General features: G+C 31.9%; 2 protein-coding genes across 2 annotated transcripts; both read left to right on the plus strand.

Annotated features, from left to right (window-relative positions):
• Positions 1 to 9,624: 9,624 nt before the first annotated feature.
• On the plus strand, positions 9,625 to 15,409 carry LOC132301152 (probable pectinesterase 29). The gene is made up of 5 exons (XM_059798429.1): positions 9,625 to 9,857; positions 10,866 to 11,025; positions 11,119 to 11,328; positions 14,463 to 14,707; positions 15,238 to 15,409. Exons 1-5 carry the CDS (start codon positions 9,625 to 9,627, stop codon positions 15,407 to 15,409), a joined length of 1,020 nt encoding a protein of 339 aa, XP_059654412.1.
• Positions 15,410 to 19,222: 3,813 nt separating this feature from the next.
• On the plus strand, positions 19,223 to 23,105 carry LOC132299647 (serine/threonine-protein phosphatase PP1). The gene is made up of 4 exons (XM_059796397.1): positions 19,223 to 19,688; positions 20,941 to 21,500; positions 22,362 to 22,550; positions 22,733 to 23,105. Exons 1-4 carry the CDS (start codon positions 19,493 to 19,495, stop codon positions 22,754 to 22,756), a joined length of 969 nt encoding a protein of 322 aa, XP_059652380.1. The 5' UTR covers positions 19,223 to 19,492; the 3' UTR covers positions 22,757 to 23,105.
• Positions 23,106 to 24,206: the final 1,101 nt, after the last annotated feature.

Here is a 24,206-nt window from a genome sequence, read left to right on the forward strand (position 1 = left end):
CATGCGAATATCATTACATTCTGATTTAAGAAATAAAAAAATAGATAACATAATATGAAAATAATTTTACAAATATGAATTAATAGCAGCTTGAATATATACAAATGCAAAAAGATATTTACAAAGTGAAAGACATGTTAATGTGATTTCCACAAAACTTTTCTAAGTATTGAGAAAAGAAAATTACGCTCTTACCCTTAACAAAATTAAAACATTAAAAATATTTATTAACAAATAAAATGACATAAATTTACAACTGAGTTATTTGTTAATTAAAGAAAATTTGATTGAGTTGCTCTTCGTGTTTGAGGGCGTATGTTCGAGTCTTGCACTATCTTCCTCCCTTCTAACAACTAATTACTAATCTCAATCATTCTTATTTCAACATTTAATTCTGAACAAATTAAGTACTTATTCAGTCATTCTTATGTAGTTGAACTTTTAGTGGAGTAAAATTTAGTGATGCAATAAAATTTTAAGTGTTATTAACTTCTATTTAAACGCTTTAGGAATAATCAATTCTATTTTTTGTTCCATTTTTTTCCTTCCATGCAAATTTATTTGTCCAATCCGGTATTACCAATATATATATATATATAAAGAAAATGTACAAACGTATTACTAATGCGTAAAAAAAATGGGGCAATACAATTCGAAAAAATAAAATTGGCCAATTAATTGGGGCAACACTTTTTATATATACAATTAAAATCTCACATGCTGCAAGTTATATTAAATTAGAAATCTATAAGAAAGTTTTAGGGCGACGAAAAAACAGTGAGGAGTTGTATTAAGTGAAGAAATGTGTCTTGTGCGGATTGTACGATAGTTAAATTATTAGTTAAATTATTTTTCATACACGCTTTTAACCATTTCGAAACTTTCTTTCTCATTAAGATGAAAGATTATATCATTAGGCTAGCTGTCCTTTAATAATTAATGAACAACTTAAAAATCCTTCCATTGATTAAATAGTGGATTTAGGCGGCTTCTTAATAAAAGAAATCGTTTACCAAAGTCAACCATCTTTCGTTAGGGTGTAAATTGAAAAATATTTAATTGATTAATTAGTGAATAGAAATATGGTAAACTAGAAGTCCTTTTTTATGAATCAAACTGTTTACCAACCTGAAAATTCTTTCATTAATTATTTGAACATGTAAATAATAAGTCAATAAATAAATATAAATGCACCGAAAGAAATTCAAAGAAAGTATATACTTGATTGACATATTAAAAATTTATATAGAAAATTAAAAAAAAATTTATTGACATTTAAACTAAAAAACCAAGAAGCGTAAAAGACAAAGAAATAATAAATCAATAACTGAACATTCAAAAAGTGATTTATATAACTTATTATTAATAAAAAAATGCAAAAAAATGTATATACAAAAAAAAAAAAATCTATACACTTTAAATAGTAATATAGAATACAGATATAAAAATAAAAAGTGTTTAAACTTTTAATAGGATAGTATAGATACGGAATTTAAGTCCTAGAAACACCAACTTACCAATTATTAGCAAGGAAAAAAAATTTGTTTGTGGAAGAAAATTATTTACAATTCGAATTGGTAAACATGGCAACATCTTAATAAATGGTGAATCTGAACATGTTGTAAAATTATGCAGCCTATTTACTCGTTCATGTAAGCACTCACAAAAGTTTTTATTGGAAAATGTAATTCTTGCCTTGATACTAAAAATTGATAGATAGTTGGATGATTTTTTTTTTTTTTTTAAATAAAAGAATATATATATATTTTTTCCTCACTTAGAACACGTATATCGACTGTGCAAAATTTGTATGTTAAAATATTCTTTTGTATAATGTGTAAATTTTTTTCATCTCCAGTAATCTGTTAAGATACATTACCACATCACTAATACGTAAAAAAATTGTGTAAAATACACAACCATTTTACACGGTCAAAGCAACATATTTCCTTTTTCATCCTTCTTTCTCATTCCATTAAAGAATCAACCATATATCAAGCAAGTTTGTAAAAGTTATGTAACAATTGTTGGAGCTAAAATTAAATAATTCAAAATTGTTATGTAAATTCGTCATGAGTTGGAGATTCTCTAATAATAAGCAATAAGAATATTCAAAGAGAAAAGTATATTGCTCGATGATTTTTATTGGAGATATATGCCTCTATTTATATACAAAAAGGTGGCACAATTATGGTAGGACTCGCCTTGATTGTCCTCCAATTTATTCCATATACAGTTTTATTTACAAAATAAAGTTCTTTCCTTTTCACAATTCTTTCCATGCCAAACTTTCCTTGAACAATCATTCGGTTAGCAGGACTGGTTCCTTCTTTAAATGAATTTGGGCCAAATGTATCTAGGTCCAAATGACTTTGTTAAATGATTGGAAACTCAACATTAGCGACCTTGGGCCGCTGGTGTCTTTATCCGGGCTTGAACAGGGTTGGGCTCTTGTAACCCATCAAGAGATTAAAAATAAGATTTATATTGTGGCTACATGGATGACTTTTATTGGAGGGGAATTTTTCCCTCCATATCACAATACACACACCATTTACGTTAGAAGTACGGTTTGAAAGATAGACTTCAAGAACTTACTTATTTTCCGGATCCCTTCCAACGCCGTCATATCCTAGCCTCCTCGAAAACAAACAATTTATTGTTGGAGTTATATATATATATATATATTTCGATAGTTGCATGGATTATAATTGAAAAGAAGTCACTAATGTTGAACTATTTAAGTAGCAGACGTTATGCAAGTGTTTGATCATGACACTTGAACTTTTGATTAAATATGTATTACAAGAACATAATTGGAAGAAATTTATTTACCCAAAAATAAATAAAAATGGAAGAAATTTTTTTCTCCCTTCTATCTGGTTTGATGTTCTTGAATTGATTGTAGACACTCTAGTTGGAAACATTTTATACATATATATATATTGCTATATTCGGTGACGTAGAGTTAGTGTCTTGAATAATTAAATTTTTAGTACTTTTAGTTTTAAAATATCAATTACATACTACCGACCTAACATTAAAAGGCATTTAGATTCATAGATTTGAAGCGAAAACATAACACAATATACACAACACAAGCTGTTCCTAATTTTTTTCATTAAACAATTCATCAAAATGTTTAGTTTTCAACTTTTCATGTTCCTAATTGATATTTCTTTTAAAAATAATAAATAAATAAAAATTATTTCCAACAATTTGCTGTAAAAGAGTAATGCTTTTGGGGCACCCCTGGCCCCAAAATCATTTTTCAACAATAAATATGTGACATGTAAATCATTTTACAACACGGATTTGGTGACATGTAAAAATAAATAAATAAATAAATTTAAGATATGAACACGATGTGAATATGACTAATATAAATATAATTTTTCATTTATATTTCTATTGATTAAGATAATTATAGAATTTAATTAATTTGCAATTACTATATTAAAGTTATGTAAGCTAGAAGTTGAAGCTATTTGAAAATGAAAAATAATATATTAGTTTATATATGATACAGTATTATTATCATATTTTGTCACTATAGTTATATTTTCTCAAATACTTTACTATGTGCTTAATGTCAATTTTTTTAAAAAAAAGACAAGAAAGTGAAAATATCTGCAATGTATTGACGGACGAAGCGTTGTAGATGTGCCGTTCATTTCAATGAAAACTATTGTTAAATATTCTCCGAATAAAAAGGTAGCCAAGATGATATCTGAAATAATATAAATTATTTTTAAAATTATAAACATAAGAATAAAGTATCGAATAAATATCTAGAATTGTCTATAAAATGTTGATATCAGATATGAACACGATACTTTATAAAAGTGTTTGTGTCCATCAGACCAAGGCCCGATAGAGCATAATAATGAGTATGCAAGTCTTGTCATTTCTTGAAAGGAAATAATAAGAAAGTTATTAAACTCATTAATACATCATCCTTCATTTTATAATACCACATGATACAACATATGTGCATAAGAGAACATATTCATATTATGTTAGTGTGAGAGTATATGGACCACAGGGTCAAATAACATTTTAATTATGGTGATTAGATGTTAAATTTTTACATTTTAATGTACTTATGATGAAGATAAACTTTGTAAATTTTTAATGGGCGGCCAAGTAAATACAAATAGATTGATCAAGCCGAATTTTCGATGCAATTGACAATTTGCTAGGTCGAAGCCGAAAGAGAGAAATGCATGCACAAAAAATGTGATGCAACAAAGTGGCCATGGGAAGAATGCCGCAAACAAATTGTAAATGAAGGATTGATATTTGAGAGACTAACTCAAAAAAAAAAATTGGAAATGAAGGATTGATATTTGAGAGAGTAACTCAAAAAATAATAATAATAATAAATAATAAATAATAAATAATAAAAATTGATTACCATAAATTTGAAGATCTATTATATAATAATTCAAAAGGTAATTTTTTTTTTTTTTTTTTTTTTTTCCATTTTATAAACTTTTAGGTTATATTCTTCTAAAAAATTATATTTCTACTATTGCAAGATTAGTGTTGTTACATTATAGGAAAAATTACACTTAAATAGATTCAAGAGTCTTAAATAACAAATTAGTCTATTTTTAAAGTTAATTTTTCAATTTGGTAGTAAATTAATTATATATGCATTAAAAATTGTTATTTAGGTCCAAAATACTCGTCAAACTCTTATTTCCAAAATTCCGTTTATAAGCCACACGATTCCTTTTTTTAGGGATTTGGGAGAGAGAATTAATGAAGAAAGAATCATTTGCAAGAAGGAAACAAATAATCATTTTTTTCTCTCTTCTCTCCACGTTCTTTTTCTCTCTCTTGGTTAATACATCAACCAATCTGTTTCTTCTCTCTTGATTAACCCTCAAAGAATCTGTCTCTTTCTCTCTTATAGTTAACAATTTGTCTTTCTGTCAAAGAGTCTATCCACCTGCATTTTATCCTTGCCTCTCTCTATGCCACCGGGTGGATTAATGGTGTTTTAATTGTCTTATTGGGAAATTACTGTCTAAGAATGCTATCAACACTAATAGCTCGCATAATAAGGTTGAGGGTCTTCCCAAGAGAGAGAAAGAGACAGATTGGTTGAGGATACTAACTAAGAGAGAGAAAGAGAGAACGTGGAGAGAAGAGAGAGAAAAAAAGGATTATTATTTGTTTCCTTATTGCAAAGATTCTTTCTTAATTAATTCTCTTTCCCAAATACCTAAAAAATGGATCGTGTGGCTCACTTTTTGCGGGAGCGGTTGAAATTCTTTATATATAGAATTTTTTTTTTTGGTAAGTGAAAATTCATCACATATATATAATTCATAATTCATACCAATTTTCCTATTAATGTATATACACATATATTCACATACAATACACACCCATAGAAAGGGGATATGAAAAAACTAAATGGTTGCTTCACTAAATGATACAAATATTGATGATCAGTTTAATTATATTTTTCTTTTTGGGGACTAACCTTTAATTGGCCCATTTTTTACTCTATTATTATTATTTTTTATATACTCACTTGTAATTATAGCCTTAGCATCTAATCTTACAGCAATTAGTTAATTAAATTTTCTTTTTTATTTATTTATTTTAAGAAACTTATATTTTCTTTTCATACCATTAAATATTGTTAAAGAAAAATGATAGGACCGGACTAGACAATTTATTAAAGGAAACAAGAATAAAATAATTTGTTTACTTTTTGCCAAATTCGCCCACTGAGACGAAGTAAAATTAATCTAAAATTAAAAGTCATCATTTTTAGTTTATTTCCACACTTTATCAATTCTATTGATAAATTATGAAACATATACTAAATGATTTTAAATGAATAGAGAACATAATTCTTCATTAGAATACTACAAATTAAGGACTTAAAAAAACTACCTTTGGGTCACTCCTGTTGCTGCGTTTCTCCCATGGTGGTTCCGTTGTAGAATTTTACGCTCTATTTTTCTTCACAGATTTGGAGCATGTTCTTCATTTTAATGCTTTGCTTCATGAATTGTATGCCTTTTCTGGCTTAGCTTTCCTATCACTACCGATTGTTTATTCAATTCAACAAATTTGCAAGCAGCAACAGAAACCAAATAAAATTAATCAAAAGAGATAAATAAAATGGACATTAAATAAAGATTGCTTGAAAGTATTGATTATAATCAAAACTCAAATTTCAAGATTGATCCATATTTTATACTCAGCTTAATAAAATATTTTGAATTTGTTCAGCAACTAATTTAGAATTAGGAGACTACAATTGGCTTCATAATTTTTTTTAAAAAGATTCTGCAAAACAACTCTTAATATATTATTATATATTTATCTAAATGTTTTCTGTGTTTTTTAATTTTTAATTTTTTTGATAAATTAAATGTTTAAAGTGTTGATCGGTAAAAACATGTCAAAATATGTATAACATCATTGCAAATCCTAAGTTTTTTCATAATATATCAATAGAATTGATAAAGTGTGGAAAAAAAAACTAAAAATGATGACTTTTAATTTTAAATTAATTTTACTTCGTCTCAGCTTGTGAATTTGGCAAAAAGTAGCCAATTTATTTTATTTTTTGTTTCTTTTAATAAATTGTCCTCATTTTTCTTTAAAAATATTTAATGGTATGAAAAGAAAATGTAAGTTTCTTAAAATAAAAAAAATAAAAGTCAATTAACTAATTGCCAGCAATTCAACATTACTATATATATATATATATATATATATATATATATATATGGATGAGATGAGGAGAGGAAAGAAATATTTAAAAGGATAGTTTTGTCTTAAAAATATATATTTTTAAGACAAAATACAAATAAGAAATAAGTAATTTAATGATACCAAAACAACTAATGAGGTGAGCGAGTATGAATCGCTTAAGCACTCTTTTTTTCCATTTTTTTAGGGAGTTGATATTCAAATACTAAGGCCCTCGACTTTCTTAATTTTCTAAAATAAAATTACAAAAGAATCCTTTAACTACAAAAAAATAAAAAAAATAATAATAATAATAATAATGTCCTATTTGCCCTTCTCTCAATTAGGCTAGGATTCCTCTCGTGTTCTGTAGCTTGCGTTTTATCTCCCTCTGTGCCAACAACATAACATTCATACTTACCCGAAAAAAACAATAACATAACATTCTCTCTCTCTTAGATTTTGTTGAATGCGGGGTTATTTTATGAATTTAGGGTTTAGATCAGCGAGTTGTCTCAACATAGATTAATTAGGAAGATTTGAACTAGGTCTAATTTTCTTCTTGTGTCACAAATTTCTCCTAATACTTCTCACCCAATATTTTTTATACTATATGAGTTTCTGACTTTCCCTTTCTCATATGACCCATGTAACAAAAGATACAAAATTTTAATTTAGAGTAGCGTGAGGCAGTGGTATTCACCTCATTCTCAAAAGGAAATAACATGGTAATTTTACTAATTTTTGGGAAATAGGAAGAAAATAAGAGGGGTGAAAGAAAAATAGGAAAGAATAAACAAATTTTATTCATTATAAAGGATAATAGGAAGGATGAGTCCTCCTTCACAAATTTTAATTGCCCATATTGCGGAAGATAGGAAAGAAGACAAGTAAATCTATTATAGAAGTTTTTAATTACTACATCACCCTTCATAAATATTTAATAAATCCCATAAATAAAATAAGGGATGGGTTTAATGGTAAAAATAAATTAAAATATATCTTTTATTTTATCTTATAGATCAAATTAAATTGTCAGTTTTTTCCATTGTCTTCCAACCAATCGACCAAAAAGAGGTAAACACTTAATCTCTTCCATGGGAATATCTCAGTCATCATTTCTTCCCTCCCTTCTATTTAATTTTTTTCCTTTCTACCGAACAGAGCATGAATAATAAAAAATAAAAAAAATTGTGTTCAATATTTGTTGGGCGTGATGTTAGGAATTTTTTTTGTAATTTCATTTAAAGAGAGGAGTGTGGAGCACCTAAGAATGTTTGTAGAGCGCTAATACTAGCTCCCGTATGTACTAGTAGCCTATGAAAATAGGAATATCTCTTAAATTGGAATTCGAGAAAATTTAACAAATTTAACAATTCTATGCAATCCGACATAGCATTTTTATTGTTAATTTATCACTCTTTGTACTTAAAAAAAATTAAATAAATAATATGAATAACAACAAATTACGTGAGGATCCACTGTAGTAAATTTAGGCAAGCTGTTTGTAACGGATAATGTGCTTGCCATCTCACAAAAAAAGTTTAAGCTGTTTGATAGTAATGTATTTACGCTTATATATGCCTAGGTCCTTTCCAATCAAATTATCCTAATTCGATCGATGTAGGACAAGCCCCTCTAACATTCTTCTCCCACACAACTTGTAAAGCCTCCGTAGTAGTTGGACCACCCTTCTTCCCCACTTAATGACCAGATCCGGACTCTACTTGGGTGGACCCTTTACATGACACTAAATTAAGAACTATGACACTAAATTAAGAACTGAATTTGATACCATTGTAATGGTCAAGTGCTTGCTCTATATTAAAAAAAACTCAAGTATTGTGGGAGAGAGGGCAAATGCCCATACCTTTACATGGTAGAGAGTTAGGTCTATTTGGTACACATTTTGTTTTAGCGTTTTTCTTTTAATTCGACGAAAAAAAAAAAAAAAAAAAAAGATAAAAAAGAAAAATGGTGTTTTGTGGTATCTTCTTTTGAATGGTAATCGGAAACATGTTTAGTAATATTTATTTATTGCAAAAAAATTGAAAGTAAAAATATTAAAATATGTTTTGTAAATAAGTATTATAAATTTAAAAAATATAATGACTAGTTTAAAAGGACATTTGAGAGTTTTTCAAAAAATTTGAATACTGCTCATTACTACTGAACCAAATTGGTCCTTAGGATTTTGGCCACTTCGAAGTTCAACCAACCCACTTCAATTTTCATTGGGTTTTTCTAATTGTTATATTGAGTTTGTTGGCTGATTCTAAATCCTCAACATCTTATACTTTTAATGCATATATAGTCTGTCAAATTCTCATTGGCTAGATAGCATCAATTGGAGCTGATTACAGAGCTAAATCAAATAGGTTCAAGGCCATGTCGAGTAATCTATGCATGTAAAATATGCTTTTCTTGATTCTACAAAGGAATATATATATATTCAAGTAATGTTATCAGGAGAGTAATTAGCTGTGCTCTTTGTTTAACTAATAAATTAAAAGATTCAATAGATGACTAATTTGATCTTTTACATAGTTAAAAAAAATTCATCTCAATTATATGATTAAACACATAGAGTTCATGCCTCTTGTCATTGTCGTGAGAGGACTCTTGGATCAGATTTCAAAGGATATATTTAAGCAAGTGAGAAGAGAGACTTATAAATGTAAACTGTAATATTCAGAAATATAATTTTTAGAAGAATAGAATCTAAAAGTTTAAAAAATGGAAAAACAAAATTACCTTATGAAAATTTTAAGATCAGCTAATTAAAACATACTATAAATTAAAATCTTTAGAATCTGTCAACGGAGTATTCCATTCCATACCTTTGACTTTAATATATAACTTTCACTAGCATTGTTTTAAGTTTGCAGCATTCTTCCTCCCATGGCTTTCACTTTGTTGCATCACATTTTATGCATTGCTCTCTTTTTCGGCTTCGGCCTAGCAAATGCTCAATTTCATCGAAAATTCGGCTCGATCAATCCCTCAACTCTTCCTACAATATATGTTGATGCATCAGGATATGGCAATTTCAAAACCATTCAATCTGCTATCGACTCCATTCCCTCAAACAATAGCGAATGGATCTGTATTTACATCAAAGCCGGCGAGTACAGGTATTACTACTATTATATATATATATATATATATACATACATACATGTATGCACATATGTATATATTATATAGGGATAATTCAAAAAAATGAGTTTATGGAGGTGAAACTCCAAATGGAGTCAATTCTACTCTAGGAAGATTTTAAGGAGGTTAAATGCCAAAAATCATGAAAATCTACTGTATATTATAATTTGATTCCCAAACTGCCCCTTTGAAACACCACTGCTTGTCTTCCTCCGACGTAGTTTGATCTCACTTTTTCTTCGCTCCTACTCCAACCTTCGTACTCCAACCTTCGTAAACTTTCTCCGCAACCAAACAAACCATGCAAACTCCAACAACATCCCCAAACTGTACAAGAGCCGAGCCCTCCACCGGCAGAGCTCGCCGCTGCCATCACTCCGCAAACCACCCCATCGCGGGTGAGTCCTCTCCACAGCCCGTCGCCCACCGCTGCGCCAACCCGTCCTTGCCGAATCCGTCTAGCCGGGCATTGCCGCAGTTCATCTACAGCCGCAGCCGCCGTGAGTCATCCACTTCCGAACCAGCCGGTCGCCCACCGTTGCACCAGCCCGTCGCCACGGGCCAAGCTCGTCGCCGTCTCTCCACCATCTGAGCACTGCCGAATTTCATCCACAACCCATCTTGCCTGCTGTTCTATCAATCGCAGGCGTGCACAAGCCGACGTCGCCAACGCCGGATCCGCCCTTGAAGGCGTCGCTGACGCGGACGGCGTGGTAGCCTCTGCGCCTATAATCCTCCATCCCTTCGTCCTCGGAAGTGCTCTCACTCCGGTCACCGTCCTCCTCCTTCCGTCCATTTATTACCATAAAACTACTGTTGTTCTTGTTGCTACTTTTAGAATCAAAGTTAATCGATTGGAATGATCGGAAACTATGGGCTCCATCGATTTGCCGTGTGATCGATTTCCTGTGATTGATGATATGTGTGTGTGTGTGTGTGTGTGTGTGTGTGTTAATATGTTTTATTGTTTGTGAACTTTGCAGAGAACAAGTTACAATTCCTAAAGACAAGCCATTTATCTATCTTAAAGGAGAAGGGAAAAGAAAAACTAGTGTTGTTTGGGATGCGCATGGCTCAATTACCACAAGTGCTACTTTCACGTCTGAAGCTGATAATATTGTTGCCAAGAGCATAACTTTTAGGGTAAGAATTAAAAAATTGAAATCATTTATAGTGTATGTATATATATGTGTGAACTGTAAATCATTGATTCTAATTAATTTATGTGTTCAACAGAATTCTTACAACAATCCACCAACAAGCAATAATCAAGTGTTGGTGGCAGTGGCGGCTTGGATATTGGGCGATAAATCTGCCTTCTATAGGTGTGGATTCTTGGGGTTTCAGGACACTTTGTGGGATCATCAAGGGCGACACTACTTCAAGTTGTGCACCATTGAAGGGTCCGTTGATTTCATTTTTGGTGCAGGCCAATCTATATATGAGGTATGTATCTAAGTAGAAGTGTGTTTTTTTGTTTTTTTCAAACTTGTGTATGTTTTTTTTTTTCAAACTGGTGTATGTTTTTTTTTAGGCTTCATCACATCATTTGATTTGTAGTGGTTAACCATTTTGACTCATTTTTCAAACCATGCACGTATGTGCATATATAAACAAACATGCATATATGTGAATGCATTAATACACGATTGTAAATTTGGTGATTTACCCCTGAAGATAAAAACTAAAGTCAGAATTTAATTGATTTGTTTCTTTGTTCTATAACACTTTTCAAGTATTTTTGTATTATAGTGGTTTACCCTTTGTATCATTTTCAACCATGTCACAAATTTACCAACGGTATAAATTGACATATAAACAAACTCTGTGTATTATATGTCCATGTTGTGATTTAACCATAAAAATATCTTTATGAAGTTAAATTTCTCAATTTAATTGATTTGTTTCTTTGTTCTATCAAACTTTTTAAGGTATTTATTGTTAAATTTCTCAACTTAATTGATTTGTTTCTTTGTTCTATCAAACTTTTTAAGTATTTATTGTAGGCTAATTATAACATCATTTGATGTGTATATGCTGATATATATATATATATATATATATATATATATATATATATATATATTATGGTAACATTGTAAATTTGGTGTTTACCATAGAAGATATTTTTGGACAATATGTGGTTGGATGAAGTTCATCTAATTTGGTACGTGGCCAATCATTGCATGACAAGTGTCCATTAATAATATTGGATTTAAGTTAGGTATTACCATTTATTAGGGTTTGACCCGTTCAGAACTCATGCTGTTTCAAATTGTTTCAAATCGTCCCGTCCTGTTCTTTCACTTCACCGTCACCGTCATCTCAGTTGCAGTCTGCCGTTACACCGAAGATCGAGTCTGCCAATAAATCACCACACACAAGCAAAAATAAAGCAGGTCTCCCAAACAAAGCCTTCAAAGTGAGAACACACCCAAAAGCCATAAGAGCAAGTCCAATGGTGATACTTCCGGCGATTCTGGGCTAAATTTGAAGACTGAGCTGCTCTAATGGACTCTTCAAATTGTAGGCCCCATTAAGACAATCTTGATCAAAGTCTCCAAAAACCAATAGTGATTTGGTGAATTGCGGGCCTGTCATGCGGGCCCGCATCAGTTTTCTTTTTCTTTTTTAATTATGGCCCAAACAGTGTTTTAGCCTTGGTAAAGCCTCTTTGGCTGAAAAAGAAAAAAAATAGTTTTTTTGGCTGATTTTGGTCTTCTTTTTTTTTTTTTTTTTTCCTTTTTTTTCCCCTCAAAATAGTTGAATCAAAGAGCCGTTAAGACATTGTTTGGCTGACACAAATAGTGCCTTTGAAGGCTTTTTTGGGCAAAAAAAAGTTAAAAAAAAAATAGATAAAAGTGTTTCAAACAGTGCCTTAACGGCTATATTGGCACAAAAACCTATTTTTTGAAAAAAAAAAATTTAAAAATAATTATATACATATTTACTTATTTTTTTTATTAAAAAAAACCTTTAATTGTTTATTTCAAATGATATTAGAAACCTTTCATTGTTTAGTTCAAATATAATTTTTTTATTTAAAAAAAATATGTCTTTGTTTTCACTATAAATTAATAAATCAAATGATATTAATCAAGATTTCATACATATTGGCTAAATAAATATAGCCGTTAGGAAAAAGTTAAAAAATAAATTTTATTTTAAATTTTAAAAATATTAAAATAATAATATTTTTGGAGAGGGATTATGCACCATTGGAGTACATCCGATAAATAAAATTTGAAAATTCTAAAATGCTGACGTGGCTATGGGAAAATGCTGATGTGGCAAATTTGGAGAGCCTGAATTCGGAGAGTCCATTGGAGATGCCCTAAGACCCATTTGTCAAAAGTAGAGCGAGAGTGAGTGAGTGAGTGACAGATACTCTGAAAAAAAAAAGTGTAAAGAGCGGCCAACCCATCACCATCTCCACCTTTGGCAAACAACGATATCACCACTGCCCAAACATCATCGCCACTGTAATAGGCAAACTCACTGGCGTCTTTCAAGTTCATCATCACAACTCACGTGCCCAACACGCTCCTGCGCGTAGTTCTAACTCGTGCCTTTCCTCCCGGCTCCTTCTTCAGCCTTTTTCCGGTTTCGTTAACCCCTCGCAGATCATCACAGGCCAACTCTATGTTGCTGCTCTCTACCATCCGTCGTAGATCTTTGGAGCCACCGCCAGGGTCTTAGACACATCAAGGTGGCCACGGTGGGAGGAGGTGGTAGTGGAGAGAGAGAGAGAAGGGGTGGAGGTTGTCGATGAAAGCAAGCCCAAAAAAAAAATAAAGAGTTCTAAACGGGTCAACCCAAATAGTTGGGTAATACCCAACTTAAATTCAATACTATTGATGAACACTTGTCATGCACTGAACTGATTGGGCCACGTACTCAAATTGGATGAACTTCATCCAACTTGAATTGGACACATTTATAATCCTTTTTATAAAGTTGGTAGTCGTTCATTTGATTTTCAGGGTTTTCCTTTTGTATCATTTTTCAAGCCAGTCACAAATTATTATCAAATGTGTAAACAATGTCGAATATATATGTAAGCATTTATACAGCACTATAAATTATACAGCATTTTAAATTTTGGCGATTTTACCCATGAAGATATATTTATAAATTTAATAAAAGTGAAATTTAATTGATTTGTTTTTCTTAGTTGAGTCAAGATTTTAAGTACTTTTATAGGCTAATTCATCACATAATTTGATTTTGTAGTTGTTTACATTTTGTATCATTTTCAAACCATGTCACAAATTACTAAATATGTACAATGATATATAAACAAACATGAATATACCATATATATGTAGTGGTCTAATTGATTTGTTTCTTTGTTCTATCAAACTAGTAACTATTTTTGCAGGCTTCATCACATCATTTTGATACGTACGCAGTGGTTTATCTTTATTATAATTACCAAATACGTACATTGATTTATAAACAAAAAATATATATATATATTGAATATATTATGATCAATTTGGTGATTTGGCCAAAAATATATGTTTATGAAGTTATCAAAAGTGACAATTTAATTAATTGATTTATTTCTTTGTTTTTAGAGATCTTCCCTTTCAGTAATTTCAAGATCTGAAAATGGCGGCATAGGTGTTATCACAGCACAGGGAAGAGCTAGCAAGGATGAACCTAGTGGTTTTATATTTAAGAATTGCAATGTGTTTGGGAGTATACAAACCTATCTGGGAAGACCATGGAGAGATTATGCCAGAGTTGTATTTTACAATTCAACCTTCTCAGACATTGTTGCCCCTGAGGGATGGGACATTTGGAATTCTGGTGGTAGAGAGTAAGACCTCTAAACTTATTTATAACTACATTAACCTTAATATTAATGTGGTAGTACAAAAATATATAATATTTCTTTTAACCCTTTAAAACCCTCGTGACCAAATCAAATTCATGTGTTCATTAATGTGAAACTAAATCCACATATAACAGTGCTACCAAAAGTGGAAAAAGAAAATTGAATCTTGGGGGTTTTCAACTTTTCTTTAAAAAATTGTCAAAATTGACAGTCAATATGTTTTAAAATATTAGGTATTTACTTGAGCCTTTTTTGTAGCAAATTTTTTTTTTTTTTTTTTGGGGGATACTTCTCCCAATCTTTAACCAACATTTAACAATTGACAAAATCTTTATGTTGTACTAGACTTGTCATTTCTTAATTTGAAATCATATAATTTTGTGAGTTTTTGAGTGTGATAATCTAGGTTCTTAGATGTTCATTATATATTGTATTGAAAAGCGAAAGTTGTATAAATATTCTCATTTTGTGTTATAATATTTTTTGTTGTACTAAATTGTTTATACAATCAGGAATCAAATAATGTTTGCTGAGCATGGCTCCAAAGGATTGGGATCAAATAATACAGGGCGTGTTGCATGGGAAATGAAGCTGGATCAAAAGACATTGTCGACGTTAACTAGCATGAAGTTCATCGATAACGAAGGCTGGATGAGCGCACAACCATTCAACATGTTAGCTTGATGACGAAGATCCAATAATAACAAAGTACTTTGTTAATAATTTATTCACCTAATTTTCATTTACTTTGTCTGCTTTTAATTTAATTCATGAATGCTGTAGAAAATTTTGAAATATTTATTTTGAAATTGACCTTATACCTCAGTGTGAGAGGTCAATGTTGAATGAGTTTTGAAGAAATGGAGTATTGGTGAAATAGAAATTAATTGGTTTGTGAGAAAAGAAATGGTTGATGGAGAAAAAATTGGCTTAAAGGAAATTATTCTCTTTTGGGTTTTCAATTTTTCTTTAATCATTCTTTTCAATTAAGTGAATTACTGTTGTATATTTGCCATGCAAATAGATACTACGTACAACCTAAAATTTAGGTACTAACAAATAAAATGAGAGAATCCTCTTGAGAATATTTATTTTAACAATTGTTTGTTGTTTAAAGTTAGTGACAAATTTCCAATATCAGATATGTGTTTAAATAATTTTTAAATGTTTCTATAATTTTTTTGAGAGCACTTCACTTTTGTATAATTGCACTTAATTTTTCTTTTTCTTTTAAAGACATAAATAAAGAAATCAGATTGAATTTATTCCAAAAAATGTTATTATTTATCACTTTTCTAATTTTGCAATTATAAATTATTTATATATTTATGATTGGACCACGTCACTGAATAGGGATGGCCTACTCAATTATGAGTATGCATGTATTGTTATTACTTTAAAGAAAATGATAAGAAAGTTCTTAAACTCATTAATACATCATCCCTCATTTTATAATTTCAAATCTATCCCCTTTCACTATAAACTTTTTATTCTTATCTTATTTACTTTCTTTACTCTCTTTTTTCACAAAATTCCTAGTATTTTAATTTTATTGTCACGAGAGTTGAGATTTCCTTTATCAACAAGTATAGTGTAAACTTAAATATTCAAATACATTCTTAAAAATTATATCAAGGAAAAAAATCAAACTAAACTCAAAGCATAAAATAGAAATGAATTTTTTTTTATAAAAAATATTACCATTCCCATCACCATCCAAATTAAGTATTAAAAATCACATTAAGAAAAACAAAATCTAAATGTAAACTCAAAGCATAAAACAGAAAAAATAATAATAATAAAAAATAAATTACCATTCTCATCACTATTATTCAAATTTTATTTTATTTTATTTTTTTTTTTTTATGCTAACATGATTATTTATGTTGTTCTAATCTGTTATTTTTTATTTGTGAAATCTTTCATTACCGTAATGAGAGAGAAGAGATCAATTACATCCTTATTTTTTTTATTTGTGAAATCTTTCATTACCTTAATGAGAAAACAGAAAGTTAATACAAAATAGAGAAAGGGTTTAGAAAGACAGTAAATTAGAGGGATAACAAAAAAGGCAAGATATCAAAAATGTTACTTAATTGAGAAAGAGGGGAGACCAAAAGATCTTACCATGATATTTGAAAAAAAGTAATTATTAATTTGTAAAGTTAAGATTAGATATGCCATTTCTTTTAGGGTAAATTACACCTAGACCCCCTGTGGTTAGGTCATATTACACCTATATGAACATTTTGGTTTTAGATTTTACCTATATATGAATAAGTGATTTAACATTTCACTTGCACCCCAAATATCAATTTAAAACTATACTACCCTTTGACCACATATTAATTATTTTTGTTACCAAACTACCCATTGCCCCCGCCTTTCTGTGAACCTTCCTCTCTCTCCCTCTCTACCTCTCTACCTCTCTTTTTCCCCTTTCTCTTCCCCTTCTCACAAACCCTCACACAAATACGCAAATACACACAAACCCTCACACAGATACGCAAATACACACAAACCCTCCCATCGGAATCAACTGTAGTCGGCGAAACCAAACTTAATTCGGATTACAGGCTTAGCGAAACCCAATTCTTCTCCAGCGACGAACGACAGAACTAAACTGACCCAGTTCCGGCGAGCTCATAGTGTCGGCGAAACAAAACTCAATTCTGGCAAGCTCCAAGTAGCAAAACCCAGTTCATATCAGCGTGTTCCCAAGTGACGACAAAGCATCGTAAAGATATGCAAGCTCAGAATAAAAGGTTCACCAATCAATTCACTGTGGTACCTAAGTAGCTAGCTGGGTATGGGCGTCTAATCAGAGCAATCAGCGATGATGGCGTCGGATGTGGCGTCGGATGTGGCTGTGGGTTGTGGAGCTGTGATTCGGCAGGCCGGCGGGGGGTGGTATATGGTGTGGGTGATATATATATGTGTGTGTGATTTGGTGGAAAGTGGGAAAGAAATCCTAAATCGAAGAAAGAAGACAAGGATTCAACGCTGCAGGAGGCTTCGACATCATTGCCGTCTTCTCCACTGTCGTCGCCATTTGATTTGACAAATCGTCGTCATCGGCGAATCGATCCCATCGTCTCTCCCGTCGCTATCGCGACCACCTCCACCACGACCTCTTTCACCGCTGCCGCAACTGTAGCTACCTCTCTCCACACAAACCCTCACACATAGATACGCGACTGTAGCTACCTCATTAATTTTCTCCCTTCTCACAAACCCTCCCGCCGGAGCACGAGATGAGGATTTTTGCCGTCAAGGCTGTAAGCCTGTAATCCGATGTCTCGCTGCCAAGATATATTGATTGGGCCACCGTAGAGGTTGTAATCCGACACCCGCTGCCGACATCAACTTGCTTTTCAGCATCGTCTTCAACAATCGACTTCGACTTCGACTTCGATTCTTTGTCATCAACGTTCATTTCGACAGTGGTTGGGATGGGATTTTGTATATTTTTGGATTTGGTTTTAGGTGGGTGGTGGTGATGAGGTGTTGGGTAGGGGTGCAGTTTGGTTTTGGGTGGATTGGTGGTGCAGGGAGGTGTTAGGGTGGGACGTTGGTGGTGATGGAGTCGTTAATGGTGGGAGCTGCCGGTGTTGAATATATATATATATATTCACACACCCACACATATACATATAGGTGTTGAATATATATATATATGGGTTTTTTTGTCATTTAAGATTATATATATATATATATTGTATTACAAAATTGAGGATTAAATGGTCTATTCACATGTATCAGAAGTCAAAAAGTAAAATGGGATGTAGGTGAAAGTTAAAACCAAAATCTTTATTTGTCTAAAATATGACCTAACCTCAGGGGGCCTAGGTGTAATTTACCCTTCTTTTAAGACGAGTGTAATCATATAAAAGTGGATTGCGAATATAGCCTTCCATTTTTAAAAAAAAAAAAAAAAGTATTTATGCCATAAATACTTTTTATATACTTCCGCCATTTACTTAATATACTTCTCAAATGTTTAAGGTATAATTTAAAATTTCTTTTTTAAAACATTGATATATATATATATCCGCCATTTACTTAATATACTTCTCAAATGTTTAAGGTACAATTTAAAATTTCTTTTTTAAAACATTGATATGTATATATATATATCATAAGTAATTTAATGTACAATTTAACCATGTAATATAACTTAATTTCTACTTTTTATATACTTCCGCCATTTACTTAATATACTTCTCAAATGTTTAAGGTACAATTTAAAATTTCTTTTTTAAAACATTGATATATATATATCATAAGTAATTTACTGTACAATTTAACCATGTAATATAACTTAATTTCCTTTATCATAACTCTTTTATAAGGAAATATTAGAAATAATATATATATATATATATATATATATATATATATGCTCACACTCCGTATATAACATGACATCCAATAACTATTCAAATTACGCGTTTTTAGTCAAGAGTCCTATTTGCCTTTTTGAAGGTTTCAACCGTATTGAATCGTCCTGGCAGTTGGCAAAGAGGCAAGAGAGAGAAAATGAGATTTTTTAGAGAGAGAAACAAACAAATACGAGACAAACATCATGGAGACAACGACATACCCCCTCAACTATATCCTCTCTCAATAACCTCTCTCATCCAATCCGAAAATTAGGGTTTTTTTCTCTGTTTCTCTCTCTCTACCTAGCTTAATTTCTCTCTCTAGAAAAAGTTTGAAAAAAAAAATTGGGGGTTTGTTTTGTCTGTTATTGGAAGAAGAAGAAAGATGAATATGATGACGATGGAGGGTATGATGGATCAGGCGGTTTTGGATGATATAATTCGGAGATTGTTGGATGGTAAAGGAGGCAAACAGGTACAGCTCTCCGAGGGTGAGATCCGTCAGCTCTGCGTCAACGCTCGCCAAATCTTTCTCTCTCAACCCAATCTTCTTCAGCTACATGCTCCCATCAGGATCTGTGGTCAGCTCTCTCTCTCTCTCTCTATATATATATGTATATGTATTTAATTATCTTGGGATTGTAATTATATTCCTTCAAGATTATGATGATTTATGAAATTCTACAAATGATGTATCTATAATTACAAAATAGAGAATTATGGTGTTAAATTTACATTTTGATTGATTTGTGGACGAGCTTTAGGTGTTTGTCAATTTGGGTGTGAGGGATTTATTTTTTTATTATTATTTTTAAATTTTTGGGGAATGGGAGGTGGGTTAGATTGTATATTGTTCTCTCAATTTGTCTATGAACTTTGGGTTTCTCTCAATTTGGGTTAAAGAAGAAAAGGGGCTAGCTAAGTCTCCTGCCACTGCAGGGTTTGGGGAGAGTTTGATGTATGCAGTTTTACATCTGCATTAGGAGAGACTGTTTTCTGTTTCGAAGCGTGACGAATGGAGCAACCTTACCGTTATGCCAAGGCCGGCCCTCAATTTGGGTGAGAGGGATTTTTTATTCTTAGTTTAATGTTTTGGGGAATGGGAGATGGATTAGATTGTATATTGTTGTTTTGATAGGATGAATTGATTTTCTGTAGATGCAAATGGGGCTTGTGGCGGGTCCTGTAAATTGGTTGCAGTTTTATTATGCATATATCTAAATTCTTAAGAATTGTTTGATAAACAACATAAAAATGATATCTTGTGGGAAGATTATCATTTTTCACCGATTCAAAATAGTTTTTATTTTTTGAGTTCATTCCTAAATATTGATTTTTTGCCAGGAATTGATTATCACTGAAGCATATAAACTTCCAACACAGAAGTTCTAGACCTAAAAGTTCAACATTATGATAATTTTATTTTTTCTTTGTCCCACCGAAGGCCAAAGTAGATAATGATACAAGCCTTGGCAATATTAAATATCAATACCAAGGAATTGGCTTGGTAGTAAAAAGCTGAAAAAGTTGTTATTTTAATTTGGAATTTATTTATGCATGGTAGCATATACATAGGTTTTCTACCACCTGATTCAGCTCTGTAACTCTTTCATCTGTTTTTTTTTGCTACGTAGCTACACCAATCTGTGGTGGCTCAATCCAAATTCAATCCTTGGGCTTTGTTGCTAATTTGCCTGAGTTGCTAATCATCTTTTGGATAACTTGTACCAGAGATGCTGCATTACTAAACTGTTCAGCTAGTTTTATATATTACTATACCTATTGTTGCCTCTATACTTCCTTGGCCTGACTAATATAACAAATGTTCTACAGGTGATATACATGGACAATACCAGGACCTATTGAGGCTTTTTGAATACGGTGGTTACCCTCCTGCTGCAAATTACCTCTTTCTTGGGGATTATGTAGATCGAGGCAAGCAAAGCTTGGAAACAATATGTTTGCTATTGGCATATAAAATAAGACATCCTGACAAAATTTTCCTTTTGAGGGGAAACCATGAAGATGCAAAAATCAATAGGATTTATGGTTTTTACGACGAATGTAAAAGGAGATTTAATGTTCGGTTGTGGAAAATATTCACGGACTGCTTTAACTGCTTGCCTGTTGCTGCACTCATTGATGAAAAAATATTCTGTATGCATGGGGGACTTTCTCCAGAGTTGCAAAGTTTTGATCAAATAAAAGAAATTCAGAGGCCCACTGATATTCCAGATAGTGGTCTTCTATGCGATCTGCTTTGGGCTGATCCTGATTCTAGGATTGAGGGATGGTCAGATAGTGATCGAGGCGTGTCATGTACTTTTGGAGCTGACAAAGTGGCCGAGTTTTTGGATAAGAATGATCTAGACCTCATTTGCCGTGGTCATCAGGTAATCCATGTTTTGATTGCAAACTCAATTACCTTTTGTCAATGGCATATATATGCACGAGGAATGGCAAAAATGTTGCCGCCTTGTGCATTCTTAAATTGTTCTTCATACCTGCTTAAAATTGTCAATGGGTTTGATCGTATGATTCAACCCAGTTCAATTCAATTATAGGAGGTCATCTAGTTGTTAAACATTAAATGACCGTAACATCTATATGCTGTTGTGCTCTTCAGAAATAGTCAAGCAAGCATCTGTGCACTGTTATGTTGTTCTTTAGGAATAGTCCTGCCATTACAATGTATGCTGTTAGCCTATTACATTACTTTCCACTGTTTTAAGTGTTTTTTTTCGGTCAATTAAGTTATATTTATAAATTTCCTAACAAAGGTAAAAACTTTATATTTATAATTTCTGTCCTAGCCCATCTTTGGATCTATATTCTAATTTATATATTCTGCAAATTGTTTCAATCATTCCTAACAAAGGTAAATGATGGTAAAGCCTTCACAACTCTGACCGAACTTTTTCTTTTTTTCTCATGTTACTAATAATACATTGTCTTTTGCACTTTATGGAGAGTTTGCATCATCTACAAATTGTTTTAAGCATTCAGATGGCCATTGACATGTTTAAGATAATTGATGGCAAAGCCTTCACAAATATGACCAACATTTTTCTTTTTCCTCTTTTACCTAACACATTGAACCTTGCACTGCATCGAGAGTTTATTTATCATTTGATGTGTGACATGCAGCCACAATTTTTTTTTTTTTTTTTTTTTTGGTCATATTTACCTAGCAGACTGATAGTTACATGATTAAAGAGGTCCGGGCTATGACCTAAATATAAGTTAAATTGCAGGTGGTGGAGGATGGATACGAGTTCTTTGCTAAAAGAAGACTTGTCACGATATTTTCAGCTCCAAACTATGGTGGGGAGTTTGACAATGCAGGTGCTCTATTGAGTGTTGACGACTCTCTAGTATGTTCTTTTGAGATAATCAAACCAGTTGATTATAGACCAGGCGGTTCGAAGTTGCCTCTAAAAAAGGTATATTGCATTTACATGGTTCTTCCTTTGTCAAGTTTTGTTATTTTATGGATTTAGACTCTAAACCAAACGTTCTCTCCTCTCTTTGTTCTTTTTTTGTTTCGTTTCACAAAGTCCAAGTCTTGGTGATTATACAAAAGAATCTTATTGATCTTTTTTCTTCCTTTCTTGATTTTGAGCAGCCCCCTAAACTTGGAAAGGCCTGATATATGACAAGTATTTGAGGATTTCTTCCAGTCAATGGTGAAGAAGTGCAAGCTCAATTCTTGCTAGTTATGAATTTTCTGTTAATACACCGGCATTATTACGGAGAAGTCAGTCATCTTAAACCCATGTAAATTCAGATCTATCATGATTTTGAAGCTTGCGCAGAATCCGATTGTAGTGGAGATTATGGGAAGATTTGTAAATCATCAAACTGATAACCTTCTGCACAGGAACTTAGATTTCACTTTGCTTGATTTAGACACAGTGTTGTATCCGATCATTGGCATTGAAATTTGAAAGTGTTGATTGAGGGTAAATACGACCGTAGATTTTGAGTCTTTTTTTGTATATCAATCATGATTCACGTCTTGTTTGTTCTGCGGAGCTGTTTGATTAATGCATCTGCTCATGTACGATTACACCTATTAACAACTCCTCCTCTGAGTTTCTTAGAATTAACTTCCAAAATAAGTGACTTTCTGATTTAACCGCGTGCACAGAGATGAGAAAAGCTTTAGGAAGTTAGAATGTCATTTTTGCAGTTTAACGGCTTCCACCAACTAGACATTTTGGAAGCCATTGCTTATAATGAAAGCTACCCACCTGCTTTAGAGCTGGGGTATAGGTCAAGGTACTAAGCCTTAAAACTACCATTAAAAGTTTAAAAAGAACAACTCTACTTTTGTTCTCCTGGCTTTGGGTTTTAACTTCCGAATCCCGTCAATGTTTCAACACCGTTAAGAAAGATTAAAAAGAAGTTTATTCCTGATTAAAAAAAGTTTATGGCTCTAAATCCGTTCCGTTACCTAGTGTTCGTTTGTGCGAATATTTACACAATATGAATGGACTAGGATCCCCTCCTCTCAGTGCTGAATGGATGAACGGACTAGGATCCTCTTCTCTTCAGCACTGGAAAGGGTCCTGCACCATAATGCATCATTTGAGAGCGTTCATAACAGTACAGGAGAGGTGGTGATTCTTTTATCATTCTACAATGACTTGCCAATAGAGAATGTGGTTTGACTTGTTTGTACCAAAGGTAGTTTATTTTGCCTACATCTTTTTTCTTTTTATTTTATTTTATTTATAAAATTGGGTGAGTCAATTTACCAATCTTTATTCTATGTTAACTTTGAAGTAGTGTTGTTTCAACACTAGAGTCCCTAGCAATGCGCCAATAAGTATCAACCTAGCCAAATCACATTGACAAAATCATCAAATTATCACCAAAAGATTAAATGAACACTATTTGAAGGCTTGAATCTTTCCCAGTAATTCAAGAAAAATTAAATTGATTGCGGGAACTAATTGCTGTAACAGTGAAGTAGTAACCAAACCTCCCTTTTCACTGAGGAGATCTTTTCTCACCTTCATATTCAATATTCAGATTCCTTCATATATTTCTACAATCAGATATCAAATTTCAAATGATTCCACCACAAAAGAATT

Source organism: Cornus florida, unplaced genomic scaffold, assembly GCF_030987335.1.
Source record: "Cornus florida cultivar Cherokee Brave unplaced genomic scaffold, ASM3098733v1 CherokeeBrave_3.0.0_Hap2_Chr03, whole genome shotgun sequence".
Lineage (NCBI taxonomy): Eukaryota > Viridiplantae > Streptophyta > Magnoliopsida > Cornales > Cornaceae > Cornus > Cornus florida.